Raw genomic sequence first — 21,035 nt, forward strand, 5'->3', positions numbered from 1 at the left:
TCTGTTACCCAAAATAAATTCAATTCAAAGGACAATTGGGCTAGGGGCGGGGCTAGGTGCGGGGCTAGGGGGTACAATATCACATTACACAAGGACCTTAAGGGGCATACACATATTTATCATTCTAACAGCTTTTTTTGTTGGCAGGGTATTTAAATTTCCCAAAATAAATGAAATTCATACTATCATTTTGCAGTACACTAGCGGTTAAGCATGTTGGGCCAGTAATTGAAAGGTCACCGGTTCAAGTCCCAGTGCAGACGAGATGAAAAATGCGTTGTGCCCTTGAGCAAGGCACTTAACCCTAATAGCTCCTGTAAGTTATCTGCAAAATTACTCAAATGTACACAGCCACCTGGTTTACTTGTTAGCATGAGACTTCACCATGTGAAGAGGAAGTCTCCTAACTCACCATTACAAAGAAATATGTTGCAATATGTTGATGATGGCCATAGTCACTACAACTTGCTAAATACCAACAGGATGTGGTTTCTAAATAATTCTGTATCATTCTATGTCAACATCACAGTGTTTCTACACTTCAGAATAATACCTTATTTGAACCAAATATAAATAGTTTGTTAGCTACATATGCGGTTCTGCTATCACAACTGCATTTGTAGCCAATACATTTGACAATGACTACAAAATATTACGCACCTGCCAACCTCCGTGCACATGTTTAGTTATCTACTTTCTGAACATTCAATATCACATGTAATCCCCCCACAACAGAATAGCTGTAATCTTAAAAAAAAAATTGGACTGGTCTGGTGTATCACAGAATTTACGGAGGGCGCAGCAATAACTTGTGGCAGGAGAGCTATAGACCGATCCATGTCCCATGGGCTATAAACAGTGCCTCCATGTATGCAGTGCCTCCATGTAACCTCTTGATTGTAAACTCTCTGAAATTGGGGAGGCACGTGTTTCCGGTACCTGCTCCAACCAACATGTTTGCTTATAAATCAATCTGTGGACAACGTACACTGATCGATGGCCCTAGTTCGCCCCGTCCACACCATTTTGAAACAGAAAACACTTACTGTTTGTCACAGACGGACAACATGAGATGAAAGTTGAGTTCTGTCAGAGGTTCACAGGGGTGGGGGAAGAAGTTTTGAAACGAGGCCATTGGAAAAAATGAACATTTTTCTCAACACTAACCATAGAAATATGTTTCTTACATAAGGAAGGTTACATCTAATTAGTTGTTTTTATAAATTGACTGTTTCTATATCTAGAAAGCATATAAGTAATTTCAAGCCTTATTCATAGACTTTTGTAGAATAGGAAATACATCTTCAAAATTGAGTACACCTCAGCAATTTATAAAAACATTTTTTGCCAGAAAGGTGAGATTGTAATCTTTCTGGCAGTATAAGCATGGCTAGTTATTTCTTATGGCCCTCTCATGAAATATAATTACTTTTGGAGTATGTCTATTTAGGAGGAAATCTACATTTTGCCATTATCATTCAAGCGGTTATTAACTGCTACTGTGGTCTACTGTACCTTCTGAATAGCATTCTTGAAAGGATAAACCGGCCAATCAGCTTGTGGACATTCTGGTCAAAAAATAAATACATCTCTAATACTAACCATGAACTTTCATGTGGGGATAGTGTTTATGCACTTCTTAGTGTGTATGCGCTTCTTAGTGTGTATGCGCTTCTTAGTGTGTATGCGCTTCATAGTGTGTATGCGCTTCTTAGTGTGTATGCGCTTCTTAGTGTGTATGCACTTCTTAGTGTGTATGCACTTCTTAGTGTGTATGCACTTCTTAGTGTGTATGCACTTCATAGTGTGTATGCACTTCATAGTGTGTATGCGCTTCTTAGTGTGTATGCACTTCATAGTGTGTATGTACTTCTTAGTGTGTATGCACTTCTTAGTGTGTATGCACTTCTTAGTGTGTATGCACTTCTTAGTGTGTATGCACTTCTTAGTGTGTATGCGCTTCTTAGTGTGTATGCGCTTCTTAGTGTGTATGCGCTTCATAGTGTGTATGCGCTTCTTAGTGTGTATGCACTTTTTAGTGTGTATGCACTTTTTAGTGTGTATGCACTTTTTAGTGTGTATGCACTTCTTAGTGTGTATGCACTTCATAGTGTGTATGCACTTCATAGTGTGTATGCACTTTTTAGTGTGTATGCACTTTTTAGTGTGTATGCACTTCTTAGTGTGTGTGCACTTAGTGTGTATGCACTTCATAGTGTGTATGCACTTTTTAGTGTGTATGTACTTCTTAGTGTGTATGCACTTCTTAGTGTGTATGCACTTCATAGTGCGTATGCACTTCTTAGTGTGTATGCACCTCTTAGTGTGTATGCACTTCTCACAACCATCATAAAGAGGATATGCATAGCAATGCATAGGCCTCAATGTAAGGCTACAAATGATTTTAAAAAAAATATTTAAAACATGGACAGGGCCAAGGATATTATGGATCATAATCACTACTTGCTGCAATGGTAATATGACTTGCAGATGATATCTCTACTTGTACTTCCCCAAATGTCTTTTTAAAAGGGCTAACATTTCGAATGAAAAGACACCTGCACTTTCTGGTTGAAGAAACACTTCAAGGAAGACACGCATCGGTTTCTCTCTTCTGAATTTGGTGAGGGTCTTTATGATTTTATAAGAACTTTTAACTATTGTCTTTAAAAAAAGAGAGACATAATATCAACATGGTTATGCCTAAAAAAGTATGAATTAAGGGCCGGGATTCAATCCAATCGCGGATTTGGACAATGTATCATTTAAAAGTCATTTCTGATTGAGCCGACATAGGAATGTGGTCTCTGCCAACACAGAAACATTGCCTTTAAAACGTGCATTGCAGACAAAGCACGATCAGATTAAATCCTGGCCTAAAATGTTCTAATTTGTTGTTGGCAAAAAACATTGTAGTATTTAAATAACAATTATATTTATATCCTACATTAATCTGTAACGCTGTGGGTTTTCCTGAGTAATACACTTTTTGATATAATTCTGTTTATAGGAAGAACTGCAGTAGAAGACCAAAAGACCACCACGATCTTCTATCCATCATCATGGGAGTTGTAACTGTGTCTGTTCTTGCCTGTCTCCTCCTCACCCTTCTGGGAACTGGAGCTCTCCCCCAAAGTCCTCATTGTAAGTGACAACCAATCCCATTTGAATCCAGTTTATTTGGAATATCTTTTTTCTCTCTTCTATTTGCTGTTCTAAGTGATTAGTAGTAGTTAGGTTTCAAGCTTGCAGGGATTTAAAATAAAAAATTAATTCTCTCCAGATAATTGTCCAAGTGGATATACTGGACCAGACAGTGCAATACCCCATTGCTACAGAATGGTTAATAAACAAATGGGATGGCAGCAAGCCCTGGTAAGTGTCCCATCTGCAGTGAATCTAATCAACACTTCCATTTACAGTGATGGTGTAAAAGAGAATATAAAATAACTTAAACTTCCAATTAAAATGACCTTATTTTTATTACACTGACACTAACTTACAGGCAGCTCAGTGGCAAGTAACATTCTGTATTTCAAATGTTTTGAAAAGTGAATTTGATCTATTTCATCCATAGCCACTTTTTCTGTTATTCATGTTGTGTTTCTGCAATACTCAGACTACACAGGCAGCACAATTCTGATACTTTTTCACAATCAGATCACTGCTGAAAAAGATCTGATGTGAAAAAATCTGATGTGATTGGTCAAAATACCAATTAGTGAAAAAAAGATAGAGGCTGAGATGTCACTGTTGATAATACCCCAAATTACCATATAAATTACAGTTTTCCGTTAGTGTACCACTACTGATCAAATGTCTACATAGTCAAGGCTTGTAAAATAAATCAATTAAAATATGGATGTTTCTTCATAAAGGATTACTGCAAGAGAGATATGGGTACCCTAGCTGCTGTCCACAGCGTTGAAGAATACCAGCTTCTCCTGTCCATGGTGAAGCAGACCCAGAGTATCTCTGCTTATGCCTGGGTAGGACTGAATGATCTGGATCAGGTAACACAACCCTTAACACTCATGTAGCACTTACCAAGGTCTTATTTCACATCTGCAGGTGCTTCTACACCTGCATTGCTTGCTGTTTGGGGTTTTAGGCTGGGTTTCTGTACAGCACTTCGAGATATTAGCTGATGTACGAAGGGCTATATAAAATAAACTTGATTTGATCTCTTTAATTTGGACATTTGATAAGTTACTACTGCCCTTCACTAAGATGTTGATAACCTTGAAATGTTCTCCCTGACAGGAAGGGAATTATGTGTGGACTGATGGGTCATCCGTGAATTGGATCTGGTCCGAAAGTGCCAAAGCTCAGCAGTGGGGAGAAGAAGACTGTGTGGCACTGAACTCTTATGCAGGTCAGTGAACTTTAAATTGGATGTGTGACACTTATGCCGGGATCCAATCCGTATTGACAATGCGCCTTTAAAAGGCAACGTTCCCGCATTCACGGAGATCGCATTCAAGGTAAACACTGCAGATATCTGCTCAATTGGAAATTACCTTTAAATGTCAAGCATGTTACAATGCAGTTCCGTTTGAAGCCTGGCCTGAAGCATAGGGACCCTGTATGAAGGACTGAACAGTTCCGTTTGAAGCCTGGCCTGAAGCATAGGGACCCTGTAAGAAGGACTGAACAGTTCCGTTTGAAGCCTGGCCTGAAGCATAGGGACCCTGTATGAAGGACTGAACAGTTCTGTTTGAAGCCTGGCCTGAAGCATAGGGACCCTGTAAGAAGGACTGAACAGTTCCGTTTGAAGCCTGGCCTGAAGCATAGGGACCCTGTAAGAAGGACTGAACAGTTCCGTTTGGAGCCTGGCCTGAAGCATAGGGACCCTGTAAGAAGGACTGAACAATCAAATACATAGTAAGCAGTGCATAAACACTGTCAAACTTCACAGTAACATATCATATGATATTTGTCATTTTCCATATTTGTCTCATTGAGCGAAGTGCTGTCGTTGTTACTCTGTTGACTTCCACCGAGACTAACATGGACATTGTCCTCTACAGGGGTCGAGGGCTTCGATGATATCAAATGTGACAGTAGCTGTACCTTTGTCTGCATGAGAATTGCTACGAGTGGAGTAGCCTAAGATGGCAGAGGAGTCCAACACCATCCACACAGAGTGCGAGCGTAAAGGGATTTCGCCAACATACTCTGATTTTATTTTCTGCTATCGCACGTAAACTCCTTTGCGTTGATTGAGGACCGGTTGAATACTTGAAGACAATATGATAAAAAGTGATCTAATGGCAATTACACAATCTTTGGTTGCCATTGTCAATTGTTAAAGTTATTGTCAGGTTGATTCTACAATTGCATTTTCTCTCATGTTTTCTGTATGTTACTAGCCTTAAGCTACCAACCATCGAGGCACCCAAGGTTTATCCACAAACAAACGGTTCAATCCCCTCACTAACTCAAAACCGACCATTATCTAAGAACACAAACATGATAATGTTGAATGTACAGGGGAAATGAGTCTCAGCACATTTTTAATGGTTTGACTCTGATATGGAATATTGAAAGAATTGGTGGAATTGTGTCATCCTGATTATCCCTCAATGCTTCAATGCCTCTTTGAATAAAACCTTTCAGCATCACCCATTTGCAGGCATGGTCAATCTATTTTACATATAATTTTCTATGTGATAGCTTGATTGATAGGTGTCTGGTACCTTGTACCATGTGAGAGACATCAAGGAGGTGATACTAACATCACATGGCAGTCGGTGCCATTTAAGAGGAGAGAGGAAGAAACATTTTTTATGAGCATGGCCTTATTTCTATTACACCATATTGGATGACTGTCATTCATATTCCATTCACCCAATTCAATGTAACATTGATAGATTTAGCCTACTAGCCACATGATCCTCGAATTTCCCCTATAACCATCATGAGGTTGCTACAACGTAGTCTATGAATGAACGTTTAAAACGTAGGTGCACACAGGTCCAGAGAAAGATTTGAGGTGACAGACAGACATGGACAGACCATGACATATTCAATACCGTCTTGCACACTCTTGCCTGTATCTAGCTGATCTAGGGTGTAATCATTAGTTCTGTTGGACAAATTTGAGTATGTTTATACCCGTTTCATTCCGCTTTCTTCCATTTAAAAAAACGTTTTTCAGCAGAATCGGCAGAATGGATACATCCCTGATCACAAGCAAACAGTTCACGTTCATAACAAGATACAAACAGCTCGTTGTATTCCTTCTCGCATATGCCTTTTCCTTCTCTCCCCTCTTCCCTTCACTTGTGGACTTCAATGCACAACACATCAGCTGTCTGTGACCAGGCGAGAAAAAAAACGTTCCAAGCCAAACCTTCCTATCATAACAGCTACACACAGCCTACATCGTTATCACCATATTAGCTACAGTAACGTCATAGTCAACATACCGTAGCTAATGGAACTAACGTATTAGCTAGTAAACCCACTACAATCATGCAGTACAGTCAGTAAGCAATTAGCAGTTACACCGGCGGGCCCCGGTAGGCAATAAATTAGAAAAACTAAACTTAACTAACTAGCTTACCATGACTTGGAAGAGTTCCAGTGTTGGATAGTCACAGCCAGCTAGCTAACATGGTATCCCTCTCTGTTTGAGTAGGCTAAACTAGCTAACTGCATTTGCTACCTATGTAAATAACATTTAAAGTAATTAAAAAATATATATAGTTAGCTCTATCTCTTGTTACTCCTTAATTTTTAAAATAAATTGTTAAAAACTGTTCAGCTATTGTCTTTCTCTCTCTTTGAGTCAACCACTCACCACATTTTATACACTGCAGTGCTAGCTAGCGGTAGCTTATGCTTTCAGTACTAGATTAATTCTCTGATCCTTTCATTGGTTGGACAACATGTCAGTTCATGCTGTAAGAGCTCTGGTAGGTTGGAGGATGTCCTATGGAAGTTTTTATAATTACTGTGGAAGTCTATGGAAGGGGTGAGAACCATGAGCCTCATAGATTTTGTATTGAATCAATGTACCCAGAGGAGGATGGAAGCTAGCTGTCCTCCGGCTACACCGTGGTGCTTCCCTACAGAGTGCTGTTGAGGCTACTGTAGACCTTTATTGCAAAACAGTGTGTTTGAATCATTTATTTGGTGACGTGAATATATTAGTACAGTTTTATCTAAAAAGGATAACGTTTTTTATTTTTATGAAATCCTCTGAGGATTCTCCACTGGATGACATATAGCGCCTTGCTGTAGTTGAGACCGGTCTGCTCACTCACCAACGTGCGCAGCTCACCACGCTAACTTCATTCAATAACTTAGCACAAAACCAGATACATAGAAACAACAGTGTAAAGTGAAGCATATTTTCCAAAGTGAACTTTCCAGACACATTTATTGGGCTGATAACATTACTCAAACACAGTGTAAGACCATTGTAAGCAATAAAACAGGCTTCAGCTCAGAACTGCTTCCACAATTCAAAGTGCACCAAGCGTTTGAAGGTCCATTGCAGCCGGTGTTAATCTCAATATCAAATCATTTCTGGATAACAATTAAGTACCTTACTGTGATTATTTTCAATTAAAATGGCCAAAAATAAACAAAAAATTGCTTCTTAGCAAAGGGCAATTTCTCAAGCAAAAATTTTGCTAGACCTGTCTGGGATTGGTCTGATTGGGGAGTGGAAAAACGGACAATTAGCTGTTATTGTCTGAGAGTTTTGGAAGTCTTTTTGTGTATTAACTAATTTCCTGCATGGTGATGTCACCGTGAAGGCCAAAACTCCATCCCACCAAAACAGGCTGAAATTTCAGGCGGTCTTTTCAAACAGCTCTTACACTAAAAGGGCATTATCATAATTTTCACAATTTCACAGTATTATTCCAACATCATAGTGTGGAAATATAAAACACAAGAAATCACATTTTTGACTGCACTGGGCCTTTAAAATACTCATCTTTTTTTATCCTCTTAATATATCTTTTAAAATGTTTATTTGTATTTTTCTTTACATATTCAGTTTTTTCAGCAGTACTGATAATTATACTATATACAACAAAGGCCAAGACACTCATCGGTTCATCAGTTAGACAGAAGATCCTTTCCCGTTGTTCCTTTCATAATGACCTTCTATTACAAGGCAAGGATGTAAGGTCTAGCTCTCTTGGGTTGTTGCAGTCGGCATGCCTTGTAAGTGATGGTGATGACGATGCAGCTATGAGCCTTGAAGACCTTCTCTGTCTAAACCACTAGGGGCATTGTCTTGATAAGTCCTTAAGATCTCATTGGTAGCAAGGTGTCTATGTACAAAGGCTAAAAGTCCCACTCAGTCCTACTCAGTCCGTGTGAAGAAGAGGCTGTATGAAATAAATGCTTCAGTGTTTTTGTACGTTTTAAACATTTTGTTATCTCCCAAAAAAGTATCAGTATCAAAACAGGTTTCATAATAGATATATTTGTACTGGACGTGTCAGTTAGTATGTGTTGGAATTCAAATAGTTCTCGATGTACATATGAAAAGTAGTAGTCTCTTTGTAAAGCAACACAAAGTCTTTTACTTGATAATGTTCAGTTTCTTTTTTTCCTCTTTTTACATGAAATAATCTTAGATGAGATGCAGCCTTGGTGCGGTTTCCAGTTGTTTTCTTCTTTCCTTCTTTCCTTCCTTCCTTCCTTCCTTCCTTCCTTCCTTCCTTCCTTCCTTCCTTCCTTCCTTCCTTCCTTCCTTCCTTCCTTCCTTCCTTCCTTCCTTCCTTCCTTCCTTCCTTCCCTCTCTCTCTCTCTCTCTCTCTCTCTCTCTCTCTCTCTCTCTCTCTCTCTCTCTCTCTCTCTCTCTCTCTCTCTCTCTCTCTCTCTCTCTCTCTCTCTCTCTCTCTCTCTCTCTCTCTCTCTCTCTCTCTCATATCCCCCTCCTGTCTCTGTCATTGTGTCTTGTTTCTGTGCTCACCCAAGAGAGACTACTTTAGCAGCCACTCATTCACTGGAAGAGAGGAGAGGAACAGGGTGAGAAGAACACTACGTTCTATGCACGTCTAGCATGGAGACCCTTTCTATGCACATGCACGTCTAGCATGGAGACCCTTTCTATCCTGCAGCATCTATAACATTCATTTTAACATGGCAATACATTGTTAGGATTGAGACAGAATGCATTGAACATAGCGATATGGTGCTGTGGTGTCCATGTTAATATTAGCAATGTACGCTAAATAACAACATTTCTACAGTATCTGTTAGTTAGCATTCTGTTAGCATCCCAATATACATTTCCCATTCAATTAGCCCACTGACACATAGCTATGAGGGGGCTGACATTCCTCTGCCTTCAAGGTTTAACCTTAGATTAACAAGTACAACTAGTGTAATTAAAGACAAGAAACAACCCTGCTGCTATTGTGCTGCTTCTGTTTACTCTCTGGGGGCTGGTTGGAGAGGTAGAGTACCACATACTGTGTGTGTGTGTGTGGGGGGGGGGGGGGTAAATGTTAAATGTGTCAAATGTGTATGTATGTGTGTGTGTGTGTGGCTGTAAGCCTGATTATGTGTGGGTGCACACATTCTTCACATTCTTGTGTGTGTCCGTGTGTGTGTGTGTCTGTCTCTCTGTGTGTGTGTGTGTGTCTGTGTGTGTGTGTGTGTGTCTGTGTGTGTGTGTGTGTTTCAATCTCTCAACAACTGCTGCACAGAATAAGAATTTCATCAGAGAGCGAGAGGATAAAAGAACAGAACAGTCTGGCTACAGTACAGTAGATCCTGGAAGAAGAATACAATGAATAATGGGGGTTTACCTCTTGCCCTCACTGTATATACGCTTCAGGGGTAAAATTCACATTTTGTGCAGCAGTTGCCCAGATATATTGGCTGAAACAGAGGAGAGGAGATGATAAACAGACTGCATGCAGAGTCCCTGAATCACACTGAGATGCTGAGCTGGCTTTGTAGTTATGAAGTAGCTTGGCCCACACTCTCAGACGCCGTTTGGAAATATTGCTATAATTTCACGATAAGTAATATACAATCACTCTTTTTTTAAATCTATAAACGTTAAGGCTATATTTACAAAGCTGATAAGGTAGTATTTTGCTTTATGAGGGGCACAAGCAGCCATATAGAAAACAACCAACGTATATGTCCATGTCTCCTTCACCGCCATTTTGTATATGTCTGCTAGTCAGACTTTGTTTAAATAAATCGCTAACAAAATGGCGGTGGTGGGTGGATTGGAGCTGTGTTTACCTCGGTACTGGAGCTTCTGGGCCCTGTTGTTGGGACAGTCTTTGCCCTGCATGCTGAAGTTGATGTTGGTCCGGATGCAGCGGTTGTTCAGAGGTTGGACCGGGCGAACGTTGTCGCTCATACTCAGGAAGATCTGAGACGGCTGGTTCTGACTCAACAGTCGTAAGGAGTGCATCTGGAGAGGAGAGAGGAGGAGAGGTGAGGGAAGGGAGGTCCATGAACAAAGAAGATGGAAAGGTAGAGTATGTAAATGAAGGGAAGGAACGAGAGAGGTTAGGAAAGCAGAGATGAGAGGGGTTCGGAAGTGAAGAAAAGCCATTATTTCAGTATGAATGGGAGAACAATCCATGTGGAGGAACATAATTGCTGTTTGACAGTCTTATGTAACTAAGCAGTAAGAAGCTATTGTAGAGACAGACCTGCATTTGTGTGATGTACACTGGCTTATTCATCAGGATCCACGTGGCCGTCTCAAAGCAAGGCGGGATGGTCATCGACCCGTCATATGTGATAAAACTAGAGGTTTCTGGGTAAATCTCCTCGATGTTCAGGCCCATCAGCAAATATGCATCATCTGGAGAAGATGGACAAGATAGACAGGTTTCAATATTACATCTAAATATTCTATTATAGCAGAGTTCTTGAGTCCTGGTCCTGGAGAGCTACAGAGTTCTTGAGTCCTGGTCCTGGAGAGCTACAGAGTTCTTCAGTACTGGTCCTGGAGAGTTACAGAGTTCTTGAGTCCTGGTCCTGGAGAGCTACAGAGTTCTTCAGTCCTGGTCCTGGAGAGATACAGAGTTCTTCAGTCCTGGTCCTGGAGAGCTACAGAGTTCTTCAGTCCTGGTCCTGGAGAGCTACAGAGTTCTTCAGTCCTGGTCCTGGAGAGCTACAGAGTTCTTCAGTCCTGGTCCTGGAGAGCTACAGAGTTCTTCAGTCCTGGTCCTGGAGAGCTACAGAGTTCTTGAGTCCTGGTGCTGGAGAGCTACAGAGTTCTTCAGTCCTGGTCCTGGAGAGCTACAGAGTTCTTCAGTCCTGGTGCTGGAGAGTTACAGAGTTCTTGAGTCCTGGTGCTGGAGAGCTACAGAGTTCTTCAGTCCTGGTCCTGGAGAGTTACAGAGTTCTTCAGTCCTGGTCCTGGAGAGCTACAGAGTTCTTCAGTCCTGGTCCTGGAGAGCTACATAGTTCTTCAGTCCTGGTCCTGGAGAGCTACAGAGTTCTTCAGTCCTGGTCCTGGAGAGCTACAGAGTTCTTGAGTCCTGGTGCTGGAGAGCTTCAGTCCTGGTCCTGGAGAGCTTCAGTCCTGGTCCTGGAGAGCTACAGAGTGTGCATGCTTGTGTCCTAGCTCAGGTCCAACACAAGCACTTCACAAGCACTAGTTGAAATAGATGCGTTTGTGCTAGGCTGGAACAAAACCCTGCATCCCCTGTGGGTCCCTAGTTCCAGTATTGGAGAACACTGCATTGCAAGCTTGTCTTAATCACATTTCATGTCCTCTCAAGCTAATATTTAGTTTAGAATATACATTATATATTTGTCTTACAGTCTCAAAATGTATTATGTCCACTCTAACCGGTGTGTTCATCATTTGCATGTAAACGTTTTGCAAATTGCTAATTTCACATTGAGCTGGTATTTCTCAGACTGCTTGACAGGCTGTTGGTATAGCAGACTACACGACAGGCTGTTGGTATAGCAGACTACACGACAGGCTGTTGGTATAGCAGACTACAAGACAGGCTGTTGGTATAGCAGACTACACGACAGGCTGTTGGTATAGCAGACTACACGACAGGCTGTTGGTATAGCAGACTACACGACAGGCTGTTGGTATAGCAGACTACACGACAGGCTGATGGTATAGCAGACTACACGACAGGCTGTTGGTATAGCAGACTACACGACAGGCTGTTGGTATAGCAGACTACACGACAGGCTGTTGGTATAGCAGACTACACGACAGGCTGCTGGTATAGCAGACTACACGACAGGCTGTTGGTATAGCAGACTACACGACAGGCTGTTGGTATAGCAGACTACACGACAGGCTGCTGGTATAGCAGACTACACGACAGGCTGTTGGTATAGCAGACTACACGACAGGCTGTTGGTATAGCAGACTACACGACAGGCTGTCGGTATAGCAGACTACACGACAGGCTGTTGGTATAGCAGACTACACGACAGGCTGTCGGTATAGCAGACTACACGACAGGCTGTTGGTATGGCAGACTACACGACAGGCTGTGGGTATAGCAGACTACACGACAGGCTGTTGGTATAGCAGACTACACGACAGGCTGTGGGTATAGCAGACTACCCGACAGGCTGTTGGTATGGCAGACTACATGACAGGCTGTGGGTATAGCAGACTACACGACAGGCTGTTGGTATAGCAGACTGCTTGACAAACCCCCTTATTTTTCATCCATCCCCTAATTGGAGTAAACTAATGGACAACAACACTTAGGCTTCTACTTCCAGCTTATACATACTATATACATTTTAAGGACACAGTATATTTTACAATAGTTATCTTTTGTTTGTTTTTAGTCCCATCCTTCAGCTACTCTCAACCCCTCCCATATACAGTACCAGTCAAAAGTTGGAACACCTACTCATTCCAGGGTTTGTCTTAATTTTTTAAATGTTTTACATTGTAGAATAATCATAGAGACATCAAAACTATGAAATAACACATATGGAATCAAATCAAATCAAAGTTTATTTGTCACGTGCGCCGAATACAACAGGTGTAGACTGTCGTGTCTTTGGCATTATTAAAGTGAAGACTGTTATTTTATCAAATCAATTTTCTGTAATTATTATTACGTGATTAAACTAATCATGTAAATGTAATTAACTAGGAAGTCGGGGCACCAAGGAAAATCTTCAGATTACAAAGTTATATTTTTCTTAATATAACTCTTCAGATATTTTAATATCTGATCAATTAGTCTTCTAATCAATGAATTATTATTTACCTCACGTTAGTCTCATTCCAAACGCCGTAAATTGTTGGTTATCTGCACGAACCCAGTCTTCACTATGAGTCATCCATACACCAATTGTCTTAATCATTTATTTACTAACTAACTAAATAATCACAGAAATGCATAAACAAACAACACAGTAGATATGGTTACAAGGAAATGATAGGGGAGGTTCCCTAGTGGGTTAAGCCGATATGACGGCTTGGTGGACAAAGGGAAGTGGGTGTGGACTGAAAAGGGCAGGAAAGACAAAAGGAGTCACTACACAGTTGATAATTATATTAATTGAAATGTTAATCCTTTGCACATGAACGCTCACTCATTCAGCAATAATTGCAATCAATATATATATTTACTCTCAGTGTGTCATCGTGATCTCTGTTGGAATCGTCCGTATGTCTGTTGGAGAGTTAGTCCGAGCGTCTCTCTCTCTGCCTCCCTGAAGATCAAAGTCTTTCGTGGTTAGAATCGATACTTCAGAGTACCATTCAGAAATGTTCTCATAGAATAGATGTTTCAGTGGTTGTCAGTCTTCGCATCCCAGGTTGACATCATTTCTAGCTGCAGACTAGTAATTAGTATCTAAGATTTGCCCTTATTCTGTCGGGATCGATAGTCTCAGAGTTGAACCATTTCCACCCGTGTACCCAATGCTCCACGTGGTATGGTTAGGAATTCAACAACCATTGCAACCTTAGCTTACGCTGAGGTTTTTGTGGTCTGAAGAGGATTTCCTCAGGAGGGGGTTTATTCGTAACAGTAGAAAATGGCTGTTCCATGATGCAAGCTCATGTCTGTGCTCACGGGGGCGGGCCAATGACTTGGTTAAACTTTAAAGGGAATAAAATTCTCTTTCATTAAAGGTTTAACATCACCTTACATCATTTCACAAATAGTTTCATCTTTACTCATTCATTTTATACAAAAACTAGATGTGTTTCCTGCCCTCTCTGAGGTCACCAAATGAAACACACTCGTCATACCCATCCCTTAAGTGTCCACGGACCATTCCCACCTACTCACAAGTGGACCTTTTGTATCAAATCCCCATTTTGGGGATTTAGGAGTTCGCCATGTGAAATCCTTTGTTTTCTCTGTGTCTCTCTTTCTGCATGGCCAGGGTGAGAGAGTCTCCTCCAGGAATTTATGACCTGAGATAACAGAACCAGGGTGTAGGAGAGAGAGAGAGAGGAGGATGCCACGATCTATACCCAGAAAGGGCCATGTCATGACAAGATCTTACAGTGATATGCTTACTTACAAGCCCTAACCAACAGTGCAATTTGTAAGTAAAAAATTGGTATTAGGTAAACAATAGATAAAAAAAGAAATAAAAAAACTGTAAAATGACAGTGAAAATAACAGTAGCAAGGCTATATACAGGTGGTACCGGTACAGAGTCAATGTGCGGCAGCACCGGTTAGTTGGGCTGGTGGAGGGAGTGGCGGCACACAATGCAAATAGTCCAGGTAGCCATTTGATTACCTGTTCAGGAGTCTTATGGCTTGGGGGTAAAAGCTGTTGAGAAGCCTTTTGATCCTAGACTTGGCACTCCAGTACCGATTGCCATGCGGTACCAGAGAGAACAGTCTATGACTGGGGTGGCTGGGGTCTTTGACAATTTTTAGGGCCTTCCTCTGACACTGCCTGGTGTAGAGGTCCTGGATGGCAGGCAGCTTAGCCTGCCAGCCCCTCTGATTGAGGATCATATTTAGGCAGCCATTTCCCCACTGTTTTTTTGTGGGATCTTGTTTTTTTGTGTTGTTGCATGTGAGCACTCCAGAATGTCACATTTGTTTGTTCTTTATTGTTTTTGTGCGTTTCATTGATTAAACATGTGGAACCCAGATCACGCTGCGCTTTGGTCTGAGTATGCTTCCAACGACGATCGTGACACCAGTCTTCTGATCTGACCCGGTAGATCATAGCTCACTAACCGAGCATCAACAACTCAACTTAAAGAAAACAATGTTTTTTTGTGTGTCAAAATAACGTGTGTTCAACGTTTGTTCTGTCCAATATTTACCAAAATTGGGTTGTTTTTAACCCAGCATTTCTTAGCGTGTAGAATTTCTGCATCTCTCTTTCTCTCTGTCCCTATCTATCCCTCTCTCCATCATTCTCTCTCTCTCTCTCCATCTCTTGTTCTCTCTCTCTCTCTCTCTACTACGCTAACACACTCAATATGTAGTCATCTGTTGTGGCTTCAGTTTATAATAAAAGGTACTATGTTTGCTGTGAAGAGGTCACAGTAGCTGCTCCTTCTATTTAGACTGAGAGTTTAGCTGCTATTCACTTTCACAGAGTGTATCTATCTAGACTAGAACAACATCAGCATGCTTACCAGCCCATAGCCTACAGGTAAGACATATACACCCTGAAAGGTAAAGAAAAACAAAAAAGACAATCCTTAATCTGTGAATATCAATCATGTTTCTATTATATTACCACCTCACCCCTGCAGTCTTGTTATTCCCACTCCGCCACCACACATCTCTGGAATCCGCGTTGGAATTAATCATTCCATTTGGATGCTGTGTGTGTGTATCTGCGTGCGAGGTTATGACAGCTCATTGATGCCTCTGAGACCTCCAATGCACTGGGGGTCACTGTGTTTACTCAGCCTCTCCTCAACCCCATTAATCCAATTGTTCTCTTCTCTGAGCAGCCATGTGCCTTTCTAATGTGGCCGTCTAACAGCCCTAGCTGTCTCTACTGCAGTCTCTCCAGCTACTCTTTGACTTGTTCCACTGTGTTTCTCCCTACAGTCTACATTTGCATCTCTACTTACTTTTATATGTTATTCTTGTGATGGTGTCTCTATTCAACATTCGATTCAGGAATGCATTTGAAGTCTCCGCAATCTGGAATACGAGAGGAGAGAAAGAATCACCCATAGACAGTCACATCAAAGCCAGTCACACACATCGCAAATGACTTCCATATTCCACAATCTCGACAGTGCATTACAAAATGAACCAAAACACACTAACCATATGACACCAGCAATTCAAGTGCATTTGCTTTAAGGCCAAATCTTAACTTGAGGCAAGCATGCAACAACTCTCCCCTTGACTTCAATGCATGATTTATGCGCATAATGCAAGTTGCACAAGTCCATCTCAAGGAAGGATACGACCTTAAGGAAGCCTGAACACCAGAGAGAGCCACTTTAAAGAGCCGGATCTACTTTTAGCTGCCCTGTAGCGCCCTAGCTTTTGTCTTAAGACTCAGGCGTCCAGAGTCGGCTTGGAACACACTAATCAGTTAAAGATGCTCCACACGCTCCCTTAAATCCCCCTTAGTCCCTAGCCTCAGCCTCCTGTCCCCTTCTCATCCTCACAACTCTGATTGTCAAGATGTCTTGGGGGCTAAGTGATTAAAACGCAATGGATGTCCCTTGTCACTACTCTCTCTCTCTCTCTCAGATGTTTTGAACACTTTTACTGGAGAAATCACCTAGGGGGATGCAGACATGTTATTCTGCAAAATGTAATTAGGGAGTTCTCTCCAAATTGTGAAGTAAACTTAAAAGTAGCTACAGAGAAGAACTGTTCAACAACATATGTCAATTTGAAATCTAGAGAAGAAACATAGGTGACACTGTCACATCCTAGACAAGCACTGTCACATCCTAGACAAACACTGTCACATCCTAGACAAACACTGTCACATCCTAGACAAACACTGTCACATCCTAGACAAACACTGTCACATCCTAGACAAACACTGTCACATCCTAGACAAACACTGTCACATCCTAAACAAACACTGTCTAGTCTAGTAGATATGGCTGAAGGTGACTCAAACTCCATTTAGTGTCCAACAGTCTCACTATGTCCTCCTCCATTGTGTGTCTGTTTCCACAGGTGACCCCACACAGTTACACCACCCCCATTGTCATTTCTAATAGCGGCTCAGGACACTGATGCCCAAAGGGAGCCCTTACTTACTGGCAGTCTGAGTCACTGAAAGGGTAACATGGTGGGTGTGCAGGTGTTAATGGTCCCCTGGAAGCATGAGTCACAATACCGAGAAATGGGTTCCTGAGATAGTGAAGGACACCACTAATTACCTCACTTCCCATCTCTTCAGCGGCTTTAACAATGAGACGGGACTGATCTGAGAGCCTTAGTTAAACAAGCTACTTCAAGATGGCTGGAGTTTGGAGTCATTACCACTGAGGGCCAGGCTGAGGGACTGGAGAGGATGAGAGTGAAGTGTTGATTGATTTCATGATGAGTGGGAGGACAGGGGTGTGAGATGTGCTTAATCATATCCCTTCCAATGGCCTACCTCTCTGTCTGTTATAGTGGTGGGAGTGTGTGTGTGGGTATACAATTGAACATGTAATTACATTTGGTGAGTCCTCAAAATGATAACTTTAGAACTTCTACCACTACATTGACCACTAAAATAACTTTCAGACAGCAAAAGCAAACACATATTTTATTCAGAAAATTGTAGCTCTTCTATCCCATCTCTGTAAGTGGTTAGCAGAGAGGAATAGGCTTGACCCGGGTCACCATGTCCTCCTGTGTGACTGACAGACAGAGCCATTGACACAAGGGAGCTAATCTCTGTAGCTAGCTGATAGGATTGCATCTGATCTACGCAGTACTTCTGTAGCACGAAGAATACAAGACATTCCACAGCCTTGAGCCGAGCCCAAGAAGCCCACAGAACAAAGCTAGCGAGAGAGAGACAAAGCTATTTCACCACCTCACACACCCGCTGACATATACAGGGAACACAATGTTAAGCTCCCAGGATAACTAGTTCTCTAGTGGATCTATTTCGGGGTTGAGAGCAGGGCGACCTTCTTAAAGGAACATTTGGATGCCGTCAAAAAAGGATTGGCAAGTAGTAACGTAGCGCTAGCTAGCTAGCTAATACATACAGGGATAATCACACTGTCAATCTGGTACGTGGTGGGATGATATACTGTGACTCGATGCCAAGTTAGTTAGCCTGCAACTTGGATTATATCACACTCTGCTGCATGATAGTCCCCCCCCCCCCCCCCCCCAAAAAATGTCAAACGTTCATACGAAGACTTCACGTACAAATTCAAGCACGATTAACACAGTGAGGTCAAAGGTTGGAGTTGTGAGAGTGTCACACGCACCTTCATAAATATAGACACTATGACCAGTCCGTTGGGGCTCTTGGCTGCCTCTGTGTAGTTGGTATACAGCTCGTGGTTGTAGTGTATAAGTTGAACCTGGAGATGAAAGAACAAATGTCAGGAATACAACAAAATCTCTCAAGTGACCTCGCACAAATAGACTGTAGAAATGTCTGCTCTTGCGGAGCTGCTGTGTGCTGGCTTCTGGTCAAGCCCTGCACTAACGCTCCTTTTTCCACATAATACATTGTGCTGAGTCAGGTATGTCTTAAAGCCATGTAGTCTTTAGAATGTTTAAATCACTGTTTGATTTGATTTATTAGGATCCCCATTAGCCGACACGAACGGCGTCCAATGATGTGTCTGACTGTGTGTGTTTAATTCATGAAACTATCTCCAAATATATATTTTTTATCATTTATTTTACCTGAGCCTTTTTCCATCGAAAATCATGTGGGCATGTTGATACATACGTTAATATATTTACATACACAGCCCTGATTGGCAGATAGGATCAGCTATAGACTCTGGAGTCTACCCTGCTTACCTCTTTAAAGTAGGCGTACATGTAGACAAATAAAAGATAACTGGTCATTGGTCAGAATAATCAGATCACATTGTGATGTCATCCCATCTGAACAGGCTGCAATTCAAGGCATTTAAAAAAAAACTCTTACAGAGTTATTTCGACCTCATGGTGTGGAAATATCATTTAAAAAATCAAGCAAATCACGTTTTTGACGGCACTGCACCTTTAAACAAATGCCTTCACACCTACAAACTCTCCAGAGAATAGGGTTTGTTGGCTTCCACTGTTCAAGCCTTTTGAAGTTGTGTTGACTAAGGTGTCAGTAAAGTTCTACACACACCTTTATGGTTCTACAGGTTCTTAATGATGTGTTTATGTGGGCGGTGTCTATGCACAGCTAGCTCAACTTGTGACCTTGCGACAATAACAACTATTCAAAGAGCAGCCCACATTTTCTTTTACCAAGCAGACACACTTAGGATTCCTGGGAAATCAACAGGAACTGTGGAAAAAGTTCTCACACAAGAGTTTCACATTTATCATCACTACATCAAGGGAAACTTAGTATTATTTCTAACAAAGATATCTACACATATTTCAGGATTTTGTGTATCCCTGGAAATAACCAGAATTCATGTAAATATAACAGTTTTGAAAACATATGGAGGAAAAAGGGGGAGGCTTGCAAGCCGAAGAACACCATCCCAACCGTGAAGCACGGGGGTGGCAGCATCATGTTGGGGGGGTGCTTTGCTGCAGGAGGGACTGGTGCACTTTACAAAATAGATGGCGTCATGAGGAAGAAAAATGATGTGGATATATTGAAGCAACATTTCAAGACATCAGTCAAGAAGTTAAAGCTTGGATGCAAATGGGGCTTCCAAATGGACAATGACCCCAAGCATACTTCCAAAGTTGTGGCAAGGACAACAAAGTCAAGGTATTGGAGTGACCATCACAAAGCCCTGATCTCAATCCTATAGAAAAATTGTGGGCAGAACTGAAAAAGCATGTGCAAGCAAGGAGGCCTAAAAACCTGACTCCGTTACAGCAGCTCTGTCAGGAGGAATGGGCCAAAATTCACCCAACTTATTGTGGGAAGCGTGTGGAAGGCTACCCAACACGTTTGACCCAAGTTAAACAATTTAAAGGCAATGCTACCAAATACTAATTGAGTGTATGTAATCTTCTGACCCACTGGGAATGTGATGAAAGAAATAAGAGCTGAAATAAATCATTCTCTCTACTATTATTCTGACATTTCACATTCTTAAAATAAAGTGAGGATCCTAACTGACCTAAGACAGGACATTTTTTCTAGGATTAAATGTCAGGAATTGTGAAAAACTGAGTTTAAATGTATTTGGTTAAGGTGTATGTAAACTTCCGACTTCAACTGTAAGTTCAAGAGTAAAAATGTGCTTAACAAGTCACATAATAAGATGCACAGACTCACTCTGTGTGCAATAAAAGTGCTTAACATGATTTTTGAATGACTACCTCAGTCGAGCAGTGAATTTATAACACAAATTCAACCACAAAGACCAGGGAGGTTTTCCAATGCCTCGCAAAGAAGGGCACCCATTGGTAGATGGGTAAAAATACAAATAAAGCAGACATTGGATATCCTTTGAGCATGGTGAAGTTATTAATTGCACTTTGGATGGTGCATCAATACACCCAGTCACTACAAAGATAAAGTCATCCTTCCTAACTCAGTTGCCGGAGAGGAAGGAAACCACTCAGGGATTTCACCATGAGGCCAATGGTGACTAAAGTGGTTACAGAGTTTAATGGCTGTGTTAGGAGAACACTGAGGATGGATCAACAACATTGTAGTTACTCCACAATACTAACCTAATTGACAGAGTGAAAAGAAGGAAGCCTGTACATAATACAGATATTCCAAAACATGCATCCTGTTTGCATTAAGGCACTAAAGTAAAACTGCAAAAAATGTTGGCAAAGAAATTTACTTTCTGTCCTGAATACAAAGCATTATGTTTGGAGCAAATCCAACACAACACAAAACTGAGTACACCTTTATATATTTTCAAGCATGGTGATGGCTGCATCATGTTATGGGTATGCTTGTTATCGGCAAGTACTAAGGATTTTTTAAAGGTAAAAAATAAACAGAATAGAGCTAAGTACAGGC

The 21,035-nt window shown here is 41.4% G+C and overlaps 2 protein-coding genes across 2 annotated transcripts in view; one reads left to right on the forward strand and one right to left on the reverse strand.

Moving 5' to 3' along the window:
- Positions 1–2,560: 2,560 nt before the first annotated feature.
- Positions 2,561–5,626, forward strand: LOC120045429 (alpha-N-acetylgalactosamine-specific lectin-like). Its single transcript, XM_038990309.1, has 6 exons — positions 2,561–2,623; positions 3,011–3,144; positions 3,284–3,375; positions 3,879–4,013; positions 4,264–4,375; positions 5,031–5,626. The coding sequence occupies exons 2-6, from the start codon at positions 3,063–3,065 to the stop codon at positions 5,111–5,113; spliced, it is 504 nt and encodes a 167-aa protein (XP_038846237.1). The 5' UTR covers positions 2,561–2,623; positions 3,011–3,062; the 3' UTR covers positions 5,114–5,626.
- Positions 5,627–8,951: 3,325 nt separating this feature from the next.
- The window catches only part of LOC120045336 (carbonic anhydrase-related protein 10), a 296,604-nt gene continuing 284,520 nt past the window's right edge, over positions 8,952–21,035 (reverse strand). Inside the window, exons 5-9 of the mRNA XM_038990216.1 lie at positions 18,349–18,444; positions 16,012–16,084; positions 10,650–10,804; positions 10,231–10,405; positions 8,952–8,974 (exon numbers count right to left, since the gene is read on the reverse strand). Of these exons, the coding sequence (XP_038846144.1) occupies positions 8,952–8,974; positions 10,231–10,405; positions 10,650–10,804; positions 16,012–16,084; positions 18,349–18,444 (522 nt within the window). The remainder of the gene's footprint in view (positions 8,975–10,230; positions 10,406–10,649; positions 10,805–16,011; positions 16,085–18,348; positions 18,445–21,035) is intronic.

This window comes from Salvelinus namaycush, chromosome 4, assembly GCF_016432855.1.
Source record: "Salvelinus namaycush isolate Seneca chromosome 4, SaNama_1.0, whole genome shotgun sequence".
NCBI classification, from domain to species: domain Eukaryota; kingdom Metazoa; phylum Chordata; class Actinopteri; order Salmoniformes; family Salmonidae; genus Salvelinus; species Salvelinus namaycush.